The sequence below is a fragment of the Trichomycterus rosablanca genome, chromosome 13 (genome assembly GCF_030014385.1).
Source record: "Trichomycterus rosablanca isolate fTriRos1 chromosome 13, fTriRos1.hap1, whole genome shotgun sequence".
In the NCBI taxonomy this organism is placed as follows: Eukaryota; Metazoa; Chordata; class Actinopteri; order Siluriformes; family Trichomycteridae; genus Trichomycterus; species Trichomycterus rosablanca.
Genome location: NC_086000.1, coordinates 29,795,806 through 29,814,641, shown reverse-complemented (window position 1 = coordinate 29,814,641; position 18,836 = coordinate 29,795,806). Strand labels below are relative to the sequence as shown.

The window sequence follows — 18,836 nt, the reverse complement described above, 5'->3', positions numbered from 1 at the left end:
GACTCCTGTTGTTAATCAACCCAATGTAATCTGTACAGCTGTGGTCAAATTTGTGGTTTCATTTCTCTTCTTCATACATCTTTACATCATTTATTATCACTAGTAAATGTTGACTATGGTCAGTATATGATCATTAAACATTGCAGTATGTTATTATTAATAGTAGTAAAATATTTCCAGTCTTATGTTATGATTGATTAATTTCTGTTTCTGTTTGTGTGACTCACAGGTATTTGGCTGGGAATTGACCTGGATAAGCCCAGTGGGAAGAATGATGGCTGTGTTGGCGGTGTGAAATATTTCAGCTGCCCACCTAATCATGGAGTGTTTGCTCCACCTTCACGTGTACAGAGGTGGGTGGCAACTTCAAAACTACATAAAATAGTAATACAAATCTAATCTGACGTGCATTTCCAAATAACTATTAATCTTAGCCATTTACTTTGAGTAGACACAACAAGTAAATTCAAGTCAAATTTACAGTAGACCCTTGGCTTACGAATTTAATTGGTTCCAAAGGGCTGTTCTTAAGTCAAAATGTTCTTTAGTTACACCTATTTTTCTCATAAGAAATAATGTAAATAGAATTAATAGGTGCCAGACCTCTCAAACCACCCCCTTACCTAACCTTTCTAATGTCTTTAATGGTCTTTTTTGTTATAAAACAAGTCTATTTCCCTTAATCTTAAATTATAGAACAGACATTACTGTAATAAACAATAATAAACAACAATACACAGTAGTACTGTACATAAAAAATGCACATTCAGTACGGTACGTGTGATGTACCATACGCCATAATAAATTTCCTTTTTTTATAAAATGTATCTACCAGAAACAACAATAACTCTCATATTTATCTATTATTTCCTTCTTTATTTCAATAGTGGTGTATTTTGTAGGTGTAATTGCACGAAAGAAAGAATACTTTACGAGTTCCTTCTTCTCTCTCACTCACTGTCCCCTCTGCCTGATACACAGTGACATCTACTGGCAGGAGTAATTATACAACACAAAATATTAAAAGATTTTTTTAATTTTCTCAATACTACACTTTCTCTGCACATTGTCTCAAAGCAACTTTACAGAATCCAAGACCAACAGACCAAAAACCCCTATTGAGCAAGGCGAGGGCGACAGTGGCAAGGACAAACTCCCTTAGAATTACAGGAAGAAACCTTTAGAGGAACCAGACTCAGCATGGACTCCCATCCTCTTTGGGTGGCCTGGAGGATAATTTAATTAAATAGGATTTACACAAATCATACAAACACGAAATTCAGTTGAACTGAAAGTTATAACTAGCATAAAATAATTGGAGTTCTTCATTGTTCAATCTAGTCTGTGATAAAGTCTGTTGTAAGTTCTGGACATTTTTGGTGCAAACACGGCAGGTGTCCATCCCATCTAGCAGGAGCAGCATTGTTGGCACTGCAGTCTCAACTTGCAGTCTTTAAGAGGATAAACAGGCTTCCGTAATGTAGTTACAATGTGAAATCGTTACAAATAAAATGTCAGTTGTACAGGGAGTAGCTTTAGACTCCGGCGCCCCTAATTATTACAGCATAACTAAAAGGGAGCGCGAGCAGCTAACAAGGTCATGAAGGCTTTCACAGGACATCAGCACCCACCTCCCCCACCGTCATCAAACCTGAGTGATCGGACAAGAGAGACAGAACGACAGCAACCCAACATCCCTGATCACCACAAGTTTCTATGACCAAGAACCCCCAAGCTCTGCTCCTTTGTCTACATTTGGGGTGGGCAGCTCCGGTCCTAGAGGTGAGAAGCCAGATGCAGCCAGAAGCCAACATGCAGCACCAGTAAATCTGACCAACGTGAGAGCACCAGACTGTTCAGACCCCAGACGTCCAGGACCGGAGCCACACACAACAGTATACACCGATTAGGCATAACATTATGACCACTTTCCTGATATTGTGTTGGTCTTTTGCTGCCAAAACAGCCCTGACCCGTCGAGGCATGGACTCCACTAGGCCCCTGAAGGTGTGCTGTGGTATCTGGCACCAAGATGTTAGCAGCAGATCCTTTAACTCCTGTAAGTTGTGAGGTGGGGCCTGCATGGATCGGACTTGTTTGTCCAGCACATCCCACAGATGCTTGATTGGATTGAGATCTGGGGAATTTGGAGTCCAAGTCAACACCTCAAACTCATTGATGTGCTCCTCAAACCATTCCTGAACCATTTTTGCTTTGTGGCAGGGTGCATTATCCTGCTGAAAGAGGCCACAGCCATCAGGGAATACCATTTCCATGAAAGGGTGTACATGGTCTGCAACAATGCTTAGGTAAGTGGTACGTGTTAAAGTAACATCCACATGAATGGCAGGACCCAAGGTTTCCAAGCTGAACATTGCCCAAGACATCACACTGCCTCCGCCGGCTTGCCTTCTTCCCATAGTGCATCCTGGTGCCACATTTTCCCCAGGTAAGTGACATGATTCATCAGACCAGGCCACCTTCTTCCATTGCTCCGTGGTCCAGTTCTGATGCTCACGTGCCCATTGTTGGTGCTTTCGGCGGTGGACAGGGGTCTGCATGGGCACCCTGACTGGTCTGCGGCTATGCAGCCCCATACGTAAAAAACTGTAATGCACTGTGTATTCTGACACCTTTCTATCAGAACCAGCATTAACTTCTTCAGCAATTTAAGCCATAGTAGCTCGACTGTTGGATCGGACCACACGGGCCAGCCTTCGCTCCCCACGTGCATCAATGAGCCTTGGCCGGTTTACCACTGTTCCTTCCTTGGACCACTTTTGATAGATACTGGCCACTGCAGACCGGGAACACCCCACAAGAGCTGCAGTTTTGAAGATGATCTGACCCAGTCGTCTAGCCATCACAATTTGGCCCTAGTCAAACTCACTAAAATCCTTACGCTTGCCCATTTTTCCTGCTTCTAACACATCAACTTTGAGGATAAATGTTCACTTGCTGCCTAATATATCCCACCCACTAACAGGTGTTGTGATGAAGAGATAATCAGTGTTATTCACTTGACATGTCAGTGGTCATAATATTATGCCTGGTCGGTGTATAACTCTTACTGAATCCTGTGAGAAGAGATCATATTTACCTGCAGAAACAGTTAAAATCAGCTTACCTCTGCATCTGGCTACATCTACTAAGCTATATCATATTAACAAACCAGGTAACATTTTGACTGAGCACAAAGTCCCACAGGTACACTCCAGTGTCCTGTGAAAAGCCTTCCCAAATAGGTGATGGCTGCATTGGGTAAAGTGACATTTGCTAAAGAGATGAGGGAGTTAATGCTCAACTCATATAACAGTTCCAGAGCATTATTACCAGCATTTTGATGTGCTCGTTATTCACATCTAATTTACAAATCAGATTCACACAGAACATATCTGGCAGTATAATCTTCTACAGAAAATACTGACTGATTGATTTGTGAACCATTATTACTTTATACTCTGTATTCTATCATTCTTTTCATTTTAGTCCCTCCTGTTTTTCTTTTAGTCAATTTCCCATGTTTTTGCCCAATTTCCTTTTACTGTTGGTATATCTCCTCTCTTTATCATCCTGCTGTAGGGTGGCTTATTTCTCCTGTATACAGTGTATCACAAAAGTGAGTACACCCCTCACATTTCTGCAGATATTTAAGTATATCTTTTCATGGGACAACACTGACAAAATGACACTTTGACACAATGAAAAGTAGTCTGTGTGCAGCTTATATAACAGTGTAAATTTATTCTTCCCTCAAAATAACTCAATATACAGCCATTAATGTCTAAACCACCGGCAACAAAAGTGAGTACACCCCTAAGAGACTACACCCCTAAATGTCCAAATTGAGCACTGCTTGTCATTTTCCCTCCAAAATGTCATGTGACTCATTAGTGTTACTAGGTCTCAGGTGTGCATAGGGAGCAGGTGTGTTCAATTTAGTAGTACAGCTCTCACACTCTCTCATACTGGTCACTGAAAGTTCCAACATGGCACCTCATGGCAAAGAACTCTCTGAGGATCTTAAAAGACGAATTGTTGTGCTACAAGAAGATGGCCAAGGCTACAAGAAGATTGCCAACACCCTGAAACTGAGCTGCAGCACAGTGGCCAAGATCATCCAGCGTTTTAAAAGAGCAGGGTCCACTCAAAACAGACCTCGCGTTGGTCGTCCAAAGAAGCTGAGTGCACGTGCTCAGCGTCACATCCAACTGCTGTCTTTGAAAGATAGGCGCAGGAGTGCTGTCAGCATTGCTGCAGAGATTGAAAAGGTGGGGGGTCAGCCTGTCAGTGCTCAGACCATACGCCGCACACTACATCAAATTGGTCTGCATGGCTGTCACCCCAGAAGGAAGCCTCTTCTGAAGTCTCTACACAAGAAAGCCCGCAAACAGTTTGCTGAAGACATGTCAACAAAGGACATGGATTACTGGAACCATGTCCTATGGTCTGATGAGACCAAGATTAATTTGTTTGGTTCAGATGGTCTCAAGCATGTGTGGCGGCAATCAGGTGAGGAGTACAAAGATAAGTGTGTCATGCCTACAGTCAAGCATGGTGGTGGGAATGCCATGGTCTGGGGCTGCATGAGTGCAGCAGGTGTTAGGGAGTTACATTTCATTGAGGGACACATGAACTCCAATATGTACTGTGAAATACTGAAGCAGAGCATGATCCCCTCCCTCCGGAAACTGGGTCGCAGGGCAGTGTTCCAGCATGATAATGACCCCAAACACACCTCTAAGACGACCACTGCTTTATTGAAGAGGCTGAGGGTAAAGGTGATGGACTGGCCAAGCATGTCTCCAGACCTAAACCCAATAGAACATCTTTGGGGCATCCTCAAGCGGAAGGTGGAGGAGCGCAAAGTCTCGAATATCTGCCAGCTCCGTGATGTCGTCATGGAGGAGTGGAAAAGCATTCCAGTGGCAACCTGTGAAGCTCTGGTAAACTCCATGCCCAGGAGAGTTAAGGCAGTTCTGGGAAATAATGGTGGCCATACAAAATATTGACACTTCAGGAACTTTCACTAAGGGGTGTACTCACTTTTGTTGCCGGTGGTTTAGACATTAATGGCTGTATATTGAGTTATTTTGAGGGAAGAATAAATTTACACTGTTATATAAGCTGCACACAGGCTACTTTTCATTGTGTCAAAGTGTCATTTTGTCAGTGTTGTCCCATGAAAAGATATACTTAAATATCTGCAGAAATGTGAGGGGTGTACTCACTTTTGTGATACACTGTATGTATGTATGCCCTTTATTCTTTATTCTGCTTAACGTCTCCCAATCTCTGTTGCTTCCTTTTTAATTTCTCATCAGTCATTTGTTTCACCTGTTGTACAGAAACAAGTTGGATGTGTGGGAAAGAAAAGAATGATAGGGTGATGTGATGTGTCTGTGCACCAACATAAATATTTCATCTAGCAGTATGCTTTTTTCCCTTGAATAAGTTTTTACTGTATTTATGACAAATTAGTATTAGAACCAGCATATTAGTATAAACTTAAATTTTTCTTTGCAGCTATTACTGTTAATTGAAGGTGTTTTGTTATAGAAAACTACATACCTTCTAGACAGTCAGATGTATTTTTAAATTAGATTTATACAGAGAATTATTATTATTATTATTATTATTATTATTATTATATTATTATTATCATTATTATTATTATTATTATTAATATTATTATTGCTTTTGTTATTATTATTATTATTAGTAGTAGTAGTAGTAGTATTTTTATTATTATTACCATTATTATTATTACATTATTATTATTATTATTGTTATTGTTATTAATAATATTAATATTGTTATTATTATTATTATTATTACTGTTTATTATTATTATTACTGTTTATTATTATTACTATTGTTATTATTATTATTAGTATAGTAGTAGTAGTAGTAGTAGTAGTAGTAGTAGTATTTTTATTATTATTACTATTATTTTTTTTATTTGTTTTTTTTATTGTTACTATTATTATTATTATTACATTATTATTACTATTATTTTTATTATTATTATTATTATTATTATTATTGTTATTATTACTATTATTATTATTTTTATTATTTTATTATTGGCAAAATTATGGCACACAGTAAATACTTTATTTGTAAAAATTCAGCCAGTTCATTATTTAACTGCCCTGCTTTTTATTACCCATTATATTTTCGCACCTTCCTATTTTAGTCAGTGTTTCACACTTTCCCCAATATTTATTGTATCAGTGTGGGCTTATGTATTTATTTATTTATTTTTACCAAATTTTGGAAAAGCTGGAGCATTTTTTATTTTATTTATTTATTTATTTATTTATTTAATTTAACCTTTATTTTAGCAACATGATGGCATCTTTTCTACTCTTTGCATGTTTCTATCACTTGGAATCTAAAGACTCTCTTATTATTGCGCCGTTTCAATAGGAGACAGTTTTGGACTGCAGGCAGGCCAGTCAAACAATTGTACTATTATTTTATTTATAATTATTTAGCCACCTTGTTATAGTGTGTGCAGAATGAGGTCTGGCATTGTCTTGTTGAGATTACCATGGACTTCCTGGACATTGTCTTGATGGCACTGTAGGCCAGTCCCTCTGAAATGCCAGTATACTGGCATCTGGATGGTCCTTTACATCTTTGGCATAGAGAACTTGACGTCCATTTTTTTTCCAGAAAACAAGCTAAAACAGGGACTCATATGACCACAGCACATCTTTTGATCCATCTCACGTGAGCTCAGGCCCAGAAAACTTGTTAGTGTTTCTGCATAGATGTGATGTACAGTTTTCTTTTTGCATTATAGAGCTTCAGGTTGCATTTCCTGATGCAGTGGTATTCTGTGTTAAGTGACAACAGTTTTATGAAGTACCCTTGATCCCATGTGACTACATTTATCAAAGTAGAATGATAGTTTCTTATGAAATTCCAGCTGAAGGCTTAAAATTGATATAATCTCGCTTTTCAGCTGAATGTCTTGCTAATTTGACATCATTTAGAATTGACACTTTAACAACACTATGGCAGAAATTTGAATTATTATGGTAGTATTTGTGGCAGTGGCAGCTCAGTGCTTAAGATACTGGACTAGTAATCAGAAGGTTGCCAGTTCAAGCCCCACCACTGCCAGGTTGCCACTGTTGGGCCCATGAGCAAGACCCTCAACCCTCAATTGTTTCAGTTGTATCAGTCATAATTGTAAGTCTCTTTGGATAAAAGCATCTGCTAAGTGCGGTAAATGCAAATAGTATTTATGTGCCGTGTTGGCAGTATTTTGACATTTAATTATGATTGTGTTTTGAGATGGTTGGTTTATATATTTGCAGCATTAATATTAATGTATATTTAGGAAACATGCTGTTCAGTCAATTGTTCTATTTTGCACCTTCCACCTCATTTATTTATTATTATTGTTCTTATTGTTCATATTTTCGCCCAATTTCATTGATTGGTGACTCATCCACATTTCTGTCAGAGCCTTCAAGCTGATTTATGTTGCTTTCTACCTTATTTACCGTTAGTCACTTGTTTTACTTTTCTGTTCGAGTCATTTCCAGCATCTCTGAGTGCGCCGTGCTATAATGGTAAATTTGTGATTTTTCCCGGTTGAACGTAGGGGCTGATAAATCATCATGATGAAACGGTTAACACAGCCAGATTAATGGAAATGTGATTTTTTATGAAAAGTGATACATATTGGAGATAACATACAATAACATATTTGATTGAATGTATGACTCTATGGGTGTGTTCGAAAACCTAATGAGCTGTCTTGCTGTCTTACTGCCTACATATGCAGCTGCCTAAGTAGAGAGGATTCTAATAAGTCAATGACTTATAAGTCAGATTAATCGAACGCGCTACTTAGACAGCGATTCCATCGGGATTCCATCTTGCCATTCAAATGGCGATGACGTAGGATGACGTAAAATGCTGTCTATGTAGAGAGCTCCCTAGCTTTTCGAACACACCCATATATTTCATCCGGTGAGATGTTTACTTGCAGTTAGAAACATTTAAATTAGATTTTTTTTTAAATAGGTACATTTTACTATATTAATGATCAGATTTACCTGTTTATTACCAGCTATATTCTTACAAGACTAGACATTAAGAAACCAGGTGAGGGATGGGGTGGTGTGACATTTGTCGAAGAGATGAGGGAGTTAATGCTCAACTCATTTAATAGTTCCAGGGCATTAACATCATTTAGATGTGCTCGTTATTCACATCTAATTTACAAATCAAATTCACACTGAGATTTTCTGGCAGTATAATCTTCTACAGAAAATACTGACTGTGATTGGTTTGTAAACACACTGCCATGCTTTTTTGTCAATTCCCCATGTTTTTGCTCATTAACATTTGCTGGTGGTTTATCTTCTATCTTTATCATCCTGCTGTAGGTTGATAATGGAGATGATATTTTTTTATTGCCAGTTATATATACTGGAGGTGTGTGCACACAACAAGTATCAATAGGAACCATTTAAAAAAATATATAATAATTAGTGCAGCGGTGCATTACTTCCCAAATTTAATGTCATATTGTAATTTTTTTATACGCATATTTATTGATGTACAGTAAATCCCCTGCAAAACCAGGTTGTTTACGTCTTTATTTTGTTATTGCACCAATAAACAGCCTATGACTGACCAACACACTGTAAATTGTTACTACAGAAGCACTAAATAATATCTTTATAAAATAAGCACATACGGTCAAGCCGGAAAGTCTACACACCCCTTTCACCTTCTCCACAATTTATTACGTTACAGACTCCTTCTATAATAGATTAAGTTCTTTTTTTTTTGCCTCAAACATCTACACACAATCACCAGTATTGGATTCAGGTCTGGGCTCTGGCTGGGCCACTCAAGGACATTCACAGACTTTCTCAGACTTACAAAGCCACTCCTTTGTTCTCTTGGCTGTGTGCCTTGGGTCGTTGTTCTGTTGGAAGGTAAACCTTCACCCCGGTCTGAGGTCCAGAGCGCTCTGGAGAAGGTTATCATCAAGGATCTCGGTGTACTTAGCTGCATTCATCTTTCTCCGTATCAGGACTAGTCGCCCCGGTCCCGCTGCTAAAAAACATCCCCACATCCACCGCCATGCTTCACTGTAAGGACGGCACAAGCCAGGTGATGGTTTCCTCCAGACGTGACGCTTGGTATTCAGGCCAAAGCAAAAGTTCAATTTTGGTTTCATCAGACCAGAGAATCTTGTTTCTCATGGTTTTAGAGTCTTTCAGGTGTCTTTTGGCAAATGGACTGTCATGTGCCTTTTACTAAGAAGCGACTTCTGTCTGGCCACTCTACCATAAAGGTGTGATTTGTGGAGTGCTGCCTGAATGTTTGATCTTCTGATAGATTCTCCCGACTCCACAAGGATATTCTGAGGTAGAGTGACCCTCGGGTTCCTGCTCACCTCCCTGGCCAAGGCCAGTCTTTCCCGATCGCTCAGTTTGGCCGGGCGGCCAGGTCTAGGAAGATTTTTGGTGGTTCCAAACTTCTTCCATTTATAAATGATGGTGGCCACTGTGCTCTTTGGGACCTGTAAAGCTGTGGATTTTTTCTGTACCCTTCTCCAGATCTATGCCTTGATACAATCATGTTTCTGAGGTCTGCAGATGATTCCTTTGACCCCATGGTTTAAAGTTTGCTCTGATATGCACTGTCAACTGTGGGACCTTATATAGGCAGGTGTTGGCAATCCCCAATTATGTCCAATCAATTGAATTTACCACAGGTGGACTCCAATTAAATTGTAGAAACATCTCAAGCAGTATCAGTGAAAACAAAATGCACCTCAGCTCACTTTTGAGTGTCATATCAAAGGTGTGCAGACTTGTGTACATATGATATTTGACATTTTGATTTTTAATAAATTAGCACAGATGTCTAAAAACCTGTCTACAAAGTTGAATCAGTTCATCTGGACACAAGTTTGTTGTAGAGATACGTTTCGCCAGTCAATCCAAGTGACTTCTTCAGTCGGAGCTGGTGGTGGATACCCCAACCTTATATGCAGCCGATTTGCATAACGACCGATCACCGCCCATTGCACAACAATGGAACCGGTGATCAGGTCCATATGCAAATCACAATGACCATTAATTACAATGGCCATGTGTGCCTTTCACATATGATTGGGGTATAGCTCCTATTACGGCATTGTAAGATGGTGAGAGATGTACTCTCAGGCCCCGTCCCTGGTTCAGAGATGGTCCTTCCCTCTTCACATAGATGGCCTCTTTGACTCGGCGTTCAAACCAGCGTTCCTCCTTGTCAAGGCGAAACGTATCTCTACAACAAACTTGTGTCCAGATGAACAGATTCAACTTTGTGGATTTGTGTACCTGGATTATTGAGCATGCATCAAGAGAGTCTAAAAAACTGCTTTCACTTTGTCATTGTAGCTATTTTGTGTAGAATTTTGTGACAAAAAATTAACACAATCTATTATTAAATGAGTCTGTAATGTAATAAAACGTGGAGAAGGTGCAAGGGGTGTGCAGACATTCTGGCTTGACTGTAAATATAAACTTGTGATTTGCTTTGTAGCTAACTTCTAAAAGCCTTACTGTAAAACCAAATCAATCACTTTCTGATCAATCAGAATCAACAGCGCAACATGGAATAATGCACGTACCATTTTTTATACATAATTTATCTTTAATGGAGGCTAATTTTCACCTTCTGTTCTCTATTTTATTTGGGTTTTATTTCTCTCAGTGCATTCCAGCTGATTTATGTCTTTCGTTCTGCATTAATTCTTGTAGTCTGTGGTGCTTCCTACTTCATTTAGCATCAGTCACCAGTTTCCTTTTCTGTCTCCAGCACCTCTAATCAATAACCGCTATATTGTTAGATGCTTGTGATTTTTCCTTATTAACCCTCGGACCAGAGCAACTAAGCAGATGTTCATTCATTCACTCATGGGGCGCAGGGGGGGGGCCCATGCACCCACAGCACCCCCTTCCCCCTGGACGGGGCGCCAGTCCATCGCAGGGCAGACACACTCACACACACACCCATTCACCTATAGGGCAATTCAGTGTCTCCAATTAACCTGACTGCATGTTTTTGGACTGTGGGAGGAAACCGGAGCTTCTGGAGGAAACCCACACAGACACAGGGCCCGGAAAGGACCCGGACTGCCCCGCCTGGGGATCGAACCCAGGACCTTCTTGCTGTGAGGCGACAGCGCTACCCACCGAGCCACCGTGCCGCCCCAAAGCAGATGTGTAAAAAATAATTATATTGGTGATTTCCCTCTAGCAGAACATCCTGAAATGCTTTTTTGCTTGTTCATACTTGCTTTACATCCCTCTCATTAGACCTACTTTTATTTCTTTTAGTTCTTCCTAAAAACGTCCTGTTTTATGGTCTCTACGTAAAATCTCGTCATCTCTGCTGTTTTCTATTTCATTTAGTTCTTCAGTCCTTTATTTCCTTTTCTTATGAGCCATCCTCAGCACCTCTGAATGAAGAGCTCTGTACTGTTAGATGCTTGAGATTTTTACTAATTAACTCGCGGGTCAAAGAAACTGACAGGACGACTAAGCACAGCCCAAGTAATAAAGATGTGATTCTTAAGATAGGGATGCAAATTAGTGGTGTGATTATATCAGGCAACTTAAAAACTTAAAATATAGTAAATAAATAATTAATATTGGGGTGTTTAATGCATTATTGTCCAAACCTTGATTATTTTTATAGCAGTGCTGTTAGATAGATAGATAGATAGATAGATAGATAGATAGATAGATAGATAGATAGATAGATAGATAGATAGATAGATAGATAGATAGATTCATACATACATACTTACATACATCAACCATAACATTAAAACCACCTCCTTGTTTCTACACTCACTGTCCATTTTATCAGCTCCACTTACCATATAGAAGCACGTTGTAGTTCTGCAATTACTGACTGTAGTCTCTACATACTTTGTTACCCCCCCCCCCCCCTTTCAGGCTGTTCTTCAATGGTCAGGACTCTCATAGGACCACCACAGAGTAGGTATTATTTGGGTGGTGGATCATTCTCAGCACTGCAGTGACACTGACATGGTGGTGGTGTGTTAGTGTGTGTTGTGCTGGTATGAGTGAATAAGACACAGCAGTGCTGATGGAGTTTTTAAACACCTTACTGTCACTGCTGGACTAAGAATAGTTCACCAACCAATACATATATCCAGCCATCAGAGCCCCGTGGGCAGCGTCCTGTGACCACTGATGAAGGTCTAGAAGATGACCAACTCAAACAGCAGCAATAGATGAGCGATCATCTCTGACTTTACATCTACAAGGTGGACCAACTAGGTAGGAGTGTCTAATAGAGTGGACAGTGAGTGGACAGGGTATTTAAAAACTCCAGAAGCGCTGCTGTGTCTGATCCACTCATACCAGCACAACACACACTAACACACCGTCAGTGTCACTGCAGTGCTGAGAGTGATCCACCACCTAAATAATACCTGCTCTGTTGTGGTCCTGATCATTGAAGAACAGCATGAAAGGGGGCTAACAAAGCATGCAGAGAAACAGATGGATTACAGTCAGTAATTGTAGAAGTACAAAGTTCTTCTATATGGTAAGTGTAGCTGTCTTTAATTCTGCAACAAGTATTTTGCATAGTCTAAAACTATTAATACTAATCAAAATATACAATAAAGAAAGATAAAAGCTCACCTTAGCTTGAAAGTGTTATATCAGTGTGTTGTTCTATTAGGAATATATAGAAACAAAACTATACTATACTATAGAAACTGAATAATCTTTACACAACTACACAGCTAATACAAAACAGCCAGTAGGCTTATTAATAAACATGCTGCCAGGTCATTTTATTCATATTTAAACTAAACAAGACTATTTTAACTGATTTCTCTTTACATGTGTTTCATCATAGGCCAGTTTTATTTCTCCTGGTTCTCCCCCCAGACATTTATGCCCTTCATTCTGGTCTGTGTTTTTTGTTTCTGCTGATCTGTTCTCAGTTTAGTCTTTTTTTCTGTTTGAGCCATCCTTTGCACCCCGTACGACTAGCACTGTCTGGTCAGATGCTTGTGTTTTTTTTCCTAATTAACCCTGAGGGTGGATGAAACGACAGAACAGCCAGCCAGGCACAACCAAAGTAATGGAAAGTTCTGATTCTGGAAATGGAGATTGAAAAAGCTTATCATCCCTATTCACTTTTTTTTCAAATCCTGACAGAGACTGATCTGTAACTGCTTAGCAAACTTTCTGTAGGCTTTTTTTTAAATGGAGTGAAAGATCTTTAACCCTCAGGAAGCCGTACAGAGTAAATACAACCCGTATAATCAGTCAACCAATGCAGGTTTCTTTATAATACAGGTTTCTCTTACCTCATTTATTCCTGGTGCCACGAAAGTAATTGACCCCTTTCTGAATGCTTCTGCTATTGCAAGCTTGAAAAATAGGATATCACACAAATGGGAATGGAGTAAAAAGACACACATTGGAAATATTATATTTATTTAAGAAGCATTGTAATAAAACACCTTTATTACCAAATAACTGTCACTATAATGTAGTAACTAGGATCATCCGCCACCTTTTTACAGCAAGGAAACTGGACACTGAACACTTAAAACTTGACTTTTAGACTTTAGAATTAGTTTGGATGCCCACTCTTCTTTAAATAACTAATTTTATTTAGATGGACTAGTTTTTAACCATAATTTTTGCTAATTCTGGTTTTTATCACAGCTAATTTAGCTAATTCTGGATTTTTTTTTTTTATTGTTTGGTTTAATTTAAGTGAAATCTAAATTTACATCAAATTTTTGTTATTTGCTTTTTGGCAGATACAGTAATAACCCAGGTGTCATTTTTATTATTATAATAATATATAATAATATAAATATAATACTATTAATAATAATAGTAATAATAATAATAATTATTATTATTATTATGTAATTATAATTATTAATTTTTTTATTTTTTAGCTTGTTTGGTAGTAGTTTCCTCCTACTACCAGGTGTACTCTGATGTCATTATTATTACTATTATTATATATAATAATATAAATATAATACTATAATTAATAATAATAATGATTATTATTATTATTATAACAATGATTATTATTAATATAATTATTAAATTTTTATTTTATTTTTATTTTTAAGCTTGGTTGGTAGTAACATCATCCTTGCTACCCTCTCATCAATTATAATAATAATAATAATAATAATAATAATAAAAATCAGATTTACCATAAGAACATTAGGTTCTTAATGTATCCGCTAAAATGACAAAAACCCCGATCGCGTTCGAGGAGGGTATATTCTTCTGACACATGCTCCCTCTGATGCGTGCGCAGTCCACCGACCCCTTCTTTTTTTTTTAAACTCTATTTTTATTGGGATTTAACAGTGAATACAATGAGAGAAAAAACAAAACAATAACAAAAAATACAGAGAAGGCAGATCTTGAACTGTCAGGGATTACTGTTGAGTTACATTTCCTTAAATGACCTTATCATTGATATTAATAGTCCTTGAGGTTATAACAGGGATGGATCGTTGACATTACAGAAAGATATACAGTCCCAATTTTAAGTCAGACAAAGCATAGGCCTTTATACACAGATAAATAATGTACAAATTATTATAAAGGAGTAAATAAATTAGCTCAGAGCAATGTATGATTTCCAGTTTCCCCAGTATTTTTCAAATCTTTTAGCAGCGTGTCTCAATGAAAACGTCATTCGTTCCATGACATAAATCTCCTGAACTATTTCAACCCATTCTGAAATTGTTGGGGAATCTTTGCTTAGCCATTTCCTAGTTATGGCTTTTTTGCTACCTGCTAATAATATTTGTAACAGGTATCTATCTTGTTGTCTCAATTCAACAGGCACATTTCCCAGGTAAATGACACTGAAATTAAAATCTAATTCGAAATTGATTATTAATCTTATCTCCTTTACCACATTTTCCCAATAAGTAGAAATGTTTGGGCATTCCCAGAAGATATGAAAATGATTAGCTGACCTATTACCACACATTCTCCAGCACTGTCCATGTATGGGGTTCTTACTTTGTAGTTTTTTAATTTTGGGGGTTATAAAGAACCTTAAAATATTTTTCCAAGTAAATTCCCTCCAAAGACCTGAGCTAGAGGTAGAGGACAGTGTTTTGCATATATTTAACCAGTCATCCTCAGTTAACTTTATATTAGCCTCTTTCTCCCATTTTGATTTAACATACATTGTGGAAATACCCTTTTCAAACTGTAGAGATGAATATATCCTAGAGATCAATCCTCGATTAGTACTCCCTTTATATGAGTCAGTAAATATCTCAATTAAAGTCATTCCCCTTTCTCCCACCGTTTTAATGTTTTTATCAAAGTAATGTCTAAGTTGAAGATATCTAAAAAAAATCTTGTTTTTCCAAGTTGTATTTTTTTGTAAGTTGTTGATAACTATCTATACCCCTTTTGGAAGATATTGTACAGTATGATGTAATACCCTCATTTATCCAATGCTTGAATCTACTATCTATTTTAGCTGGTGTAAATTCTGAATCAAACGCTACCCAGCGTAAAGTTCGTGCATTTCTTTCAAATTCTGGGTCTTTGATTTCTTTGTACCAAATACTTAAGGGGACTGTAATCCATATATTCATTTTATCCAAATGTTTCTTTATGAGATTTTTGTCACCTAATATAGATGGTAGGGGGATATTTATTTGACTTTGTTCTAAGGCTTTCCATTTTGCCTCATGTTCTGGGTCACACCAGCATACCAAGAAACTTAATTGGGCCGCTCTGTAATAATCTTCTAAACAGGGCAAGGCCAATCCACCCTGTTCCCTGGATAACTGTAATGTCTGTAATCGAATTCTTGGTTTTTGTTTTCCCCAAACAAAGGTTGAGATCATTCTTTTCCACTCATGAAATAGTTTGAGAGGTACTTCCACAGGCAATGATTGAAAAAGAAAAAGCAGCCTTGGTAATATATTCATTTTTATAACATCTATTCTGTCGGACATACTCATTGGTAACAGGGACCAACGACTTAGGTCTGTTTTAATTCCGGCTGTTATTGGGATGTAGTTTTGTTTGTAGATGTCAGATAAGTCCCTCGGTATTTGCACCCCTAGGTATTTAATTGTAGTACTTTCCCATTTAAATATTTGTCTTTTATTACTTTTTACCTTTTTATAGTTAAAAGTAAGAATTTGGGTTTTGTGTAAATTTAGCTTGTAGCCTGAATAGGTTCCGAATTTTTTGAGCAAAGATAACATTTTAGGTAGACTTGAATCAGGTTTAGTCAGGGTCAAAAGTATGTCATCTGCGTATAAGCATATCTTATATTCTGTTTTCTTGATTAACACACCTGTTATATCTTTATCCTCTCTAATTGCCTGCGCTAGGGGTTCAATAAAGAGGGCAAAAAGTGTGGGACTAAGCGGACATCCTTGTCTGCATCCTCTTTCGAGGGATATAGTTTTGGATAAATTTCCATTTATTTTAATCCTGGCTGTTGGAAAATAGTACAAGGATTTCAGACAATTAATCAACTGATCATTAAAACCAAATTGTTTAAGAACTAAATATAGATATTCCCATCGGACAGAATCAAATGCCTTCTCAGCATCCAAACCGAGAACCAACGAGTCTAGGTTACTGTTTTTCATATGATCAATAAGGTGAAGAGTTCGTCTTACATTGTCCTGGGTGCGCCTATTTTTAACAAAACCAGTTTGATCTGTGTCTATCAGGTCAGGAACTATATCCTCCAATCTTTTTGCTAATATTGAAGCAAATAACCTGTAATCCATATTTAGAACAGAGATGGGTCTATATGAACCACAATCTGTTTTATCTTTACCCGTTTTAGGGATTACTGAGATTATTGCCTGTCTCCATGACAGAGGGGGGACTCCTCCCCTGAGAACATAATTAAAACAGTCTTTAAGTAATGGTATTAATATTTTTCTGAAAGTCTTATACCACTCTGATGGGTAGCCATCAGCCCCCGGCATTTTGTTAGTTTTCAATCTAGATATAGCATTATTTATTTCTTCTTCTGTTATCTCGTGAGTTAATGTTCTATTTTGTTCTGTTCCTATCGATGGTAAATCTAGAGATATCAAAAATTGAGATGTGTCTTCTAATTTAGCTGCTGGAGGTTGAGTGTATAGTCTTGTGTAGTATGTTTCAAAGGAGTTTTGTATGTCTTCCAAGTTGTCACTCATTTTATTAGTCTGGGGATCTTTTATTTTGAGTATAAATCTATCTGCTTCTTGTTTACGTAGTCTCCATGCCAATAATTTTTTTAATTTGGGTCCGTTATTATAAAAATTTTGTTTAATTAATTTCAATTTCCTTTCAATTTGATTGTCATATAAATCATTTAAAAGTTTCTTTGTATTTAGAATCTGGTTTAAAATGCTGGTTTCATTATGTATCATATGTTTATTTTCGAGGTCTTTTAATTTTTCAGTCAAGTCTCTAATTTGTTTTTCTTTTTCCTTTTTCCTGTGAGCCGTCCACATTATTAGTTTGCCTCTAATAACAGCTTTCGCCGCATCCCACAATATATTAGGAGTTACCATTCCATTATTATTATTAAACATATAGTCTTTAAATTCACTTTTTATATCTTTTAGACATTGAGGATCATTCAGAAGACTAGTATTAAGTCTCCATAAGGTCTCTTTGGGTTTATTGTCTAAGTGTAGTGTTAAATATACCCCTGCATGATCGGAGATGTCCCTTACCCCTATATCACACTTTTGAATTCTGTGTCTATCTAAATTAAACATAAAAAAATAATCAATTCTTGTATAAACTGAATGCGCATGGGAAAAAAAGGTAAAATATTTATCATGTGGGTGAAAATCCCTCCATATATCTACCAAGCCTGATTCCTTAAGCAGTTTATTAATGTATGTTGCTTCGGGATATATCTTTCTTGTTCTACTCGAGTAACCTAATGGGGGGTGCAAATGGATATTCCAGTCTCCTCCACATATCAATACACCTACCGCTTCCAAAGATATCATGTTGAAAATTTTTTTAATCAGCTGTTTATTGTTGCCTGGTGGTCTATATACATTCAACAGTGTAATTTCTTTGTGATCGAGAAAACCCTTAACCATTATAAAACGCCCCTCTTTATCAGTGATCTGTGAGGAAAACTGGAAATTTACTCTATTTGGAATAAGTATAGCAACCCCCCTTATGTTTTTCTTTTCGAAAGAAGAATAATATAAATTTTTAAACCCCATTTTCCGCAGCTTCTCATGTTCACTATTCGAGAGGTGTGTCTCTTGCCAAAAAATTATATCATGCTTTTCTTTTTTCATTTTAGCTATTGCCTTACTTCGTTTGATAGGATTGTGTAACCCATTCACATTGAGTGTAATTACTTTATATTGCTGGTAATACATTTCACTTATCCAAAAAAGAAAAACTTCTACCTAGATATTTAAGTACCTGAAGATGCCCTGAACAAAGAGTCTGCCTAAACATTAAAACAACACTTAACTTACAGAACATATTTAACAATGAAGACCTCCAAATCTGAAGTGTAAACTCAACTTCTAGATCGGGAAGGGAAGCCCTTAAACCTAAAGGGGTCCCCCCTGGTGCCACCTGATATGTCTGACCACTTGGGATCAGAGCAGTGCACATAAAACGCAAACATCAATTACCAGACGTGTGGTCGGATTCAACAGCTTAATTCAACAAAAGGAAATTATCGTGAGTCTTTTATATTGCGCAGCGTCCCACCTGTTTCTTATTAAATACTCTTACCCAAACATTTTGAAAGCGCTC

The 18,836-nt window shown here is 37.5% G+C and overlaps 1 protein-coding gene across 4 annotated transcripts in view; it reads left to right on the top strand.

The window, feature by feature from the left end:
* zgc:103755 (uncharacterized protein LOC449988 homolog) overlaps window positions 1-18,836 on the top strand; it is a 113,486-nt gene that overhangs the window by 82,873 nt on the left and 11,777 nt on the right. For all 4 annotated transcript variants that reach the window (XM_063007691.1, XM_063007690.1, XM_063007696.1 and 1 more), the window contains one exon: window positions 230-353. In XM_063007691.1, coding sequence (XP_062863761.1) covers window positions 230-353 — 124 coding nt within the window. The remainder of the gene's footprint in view (window positions 1-229; window positions 354-18,836) is intronic.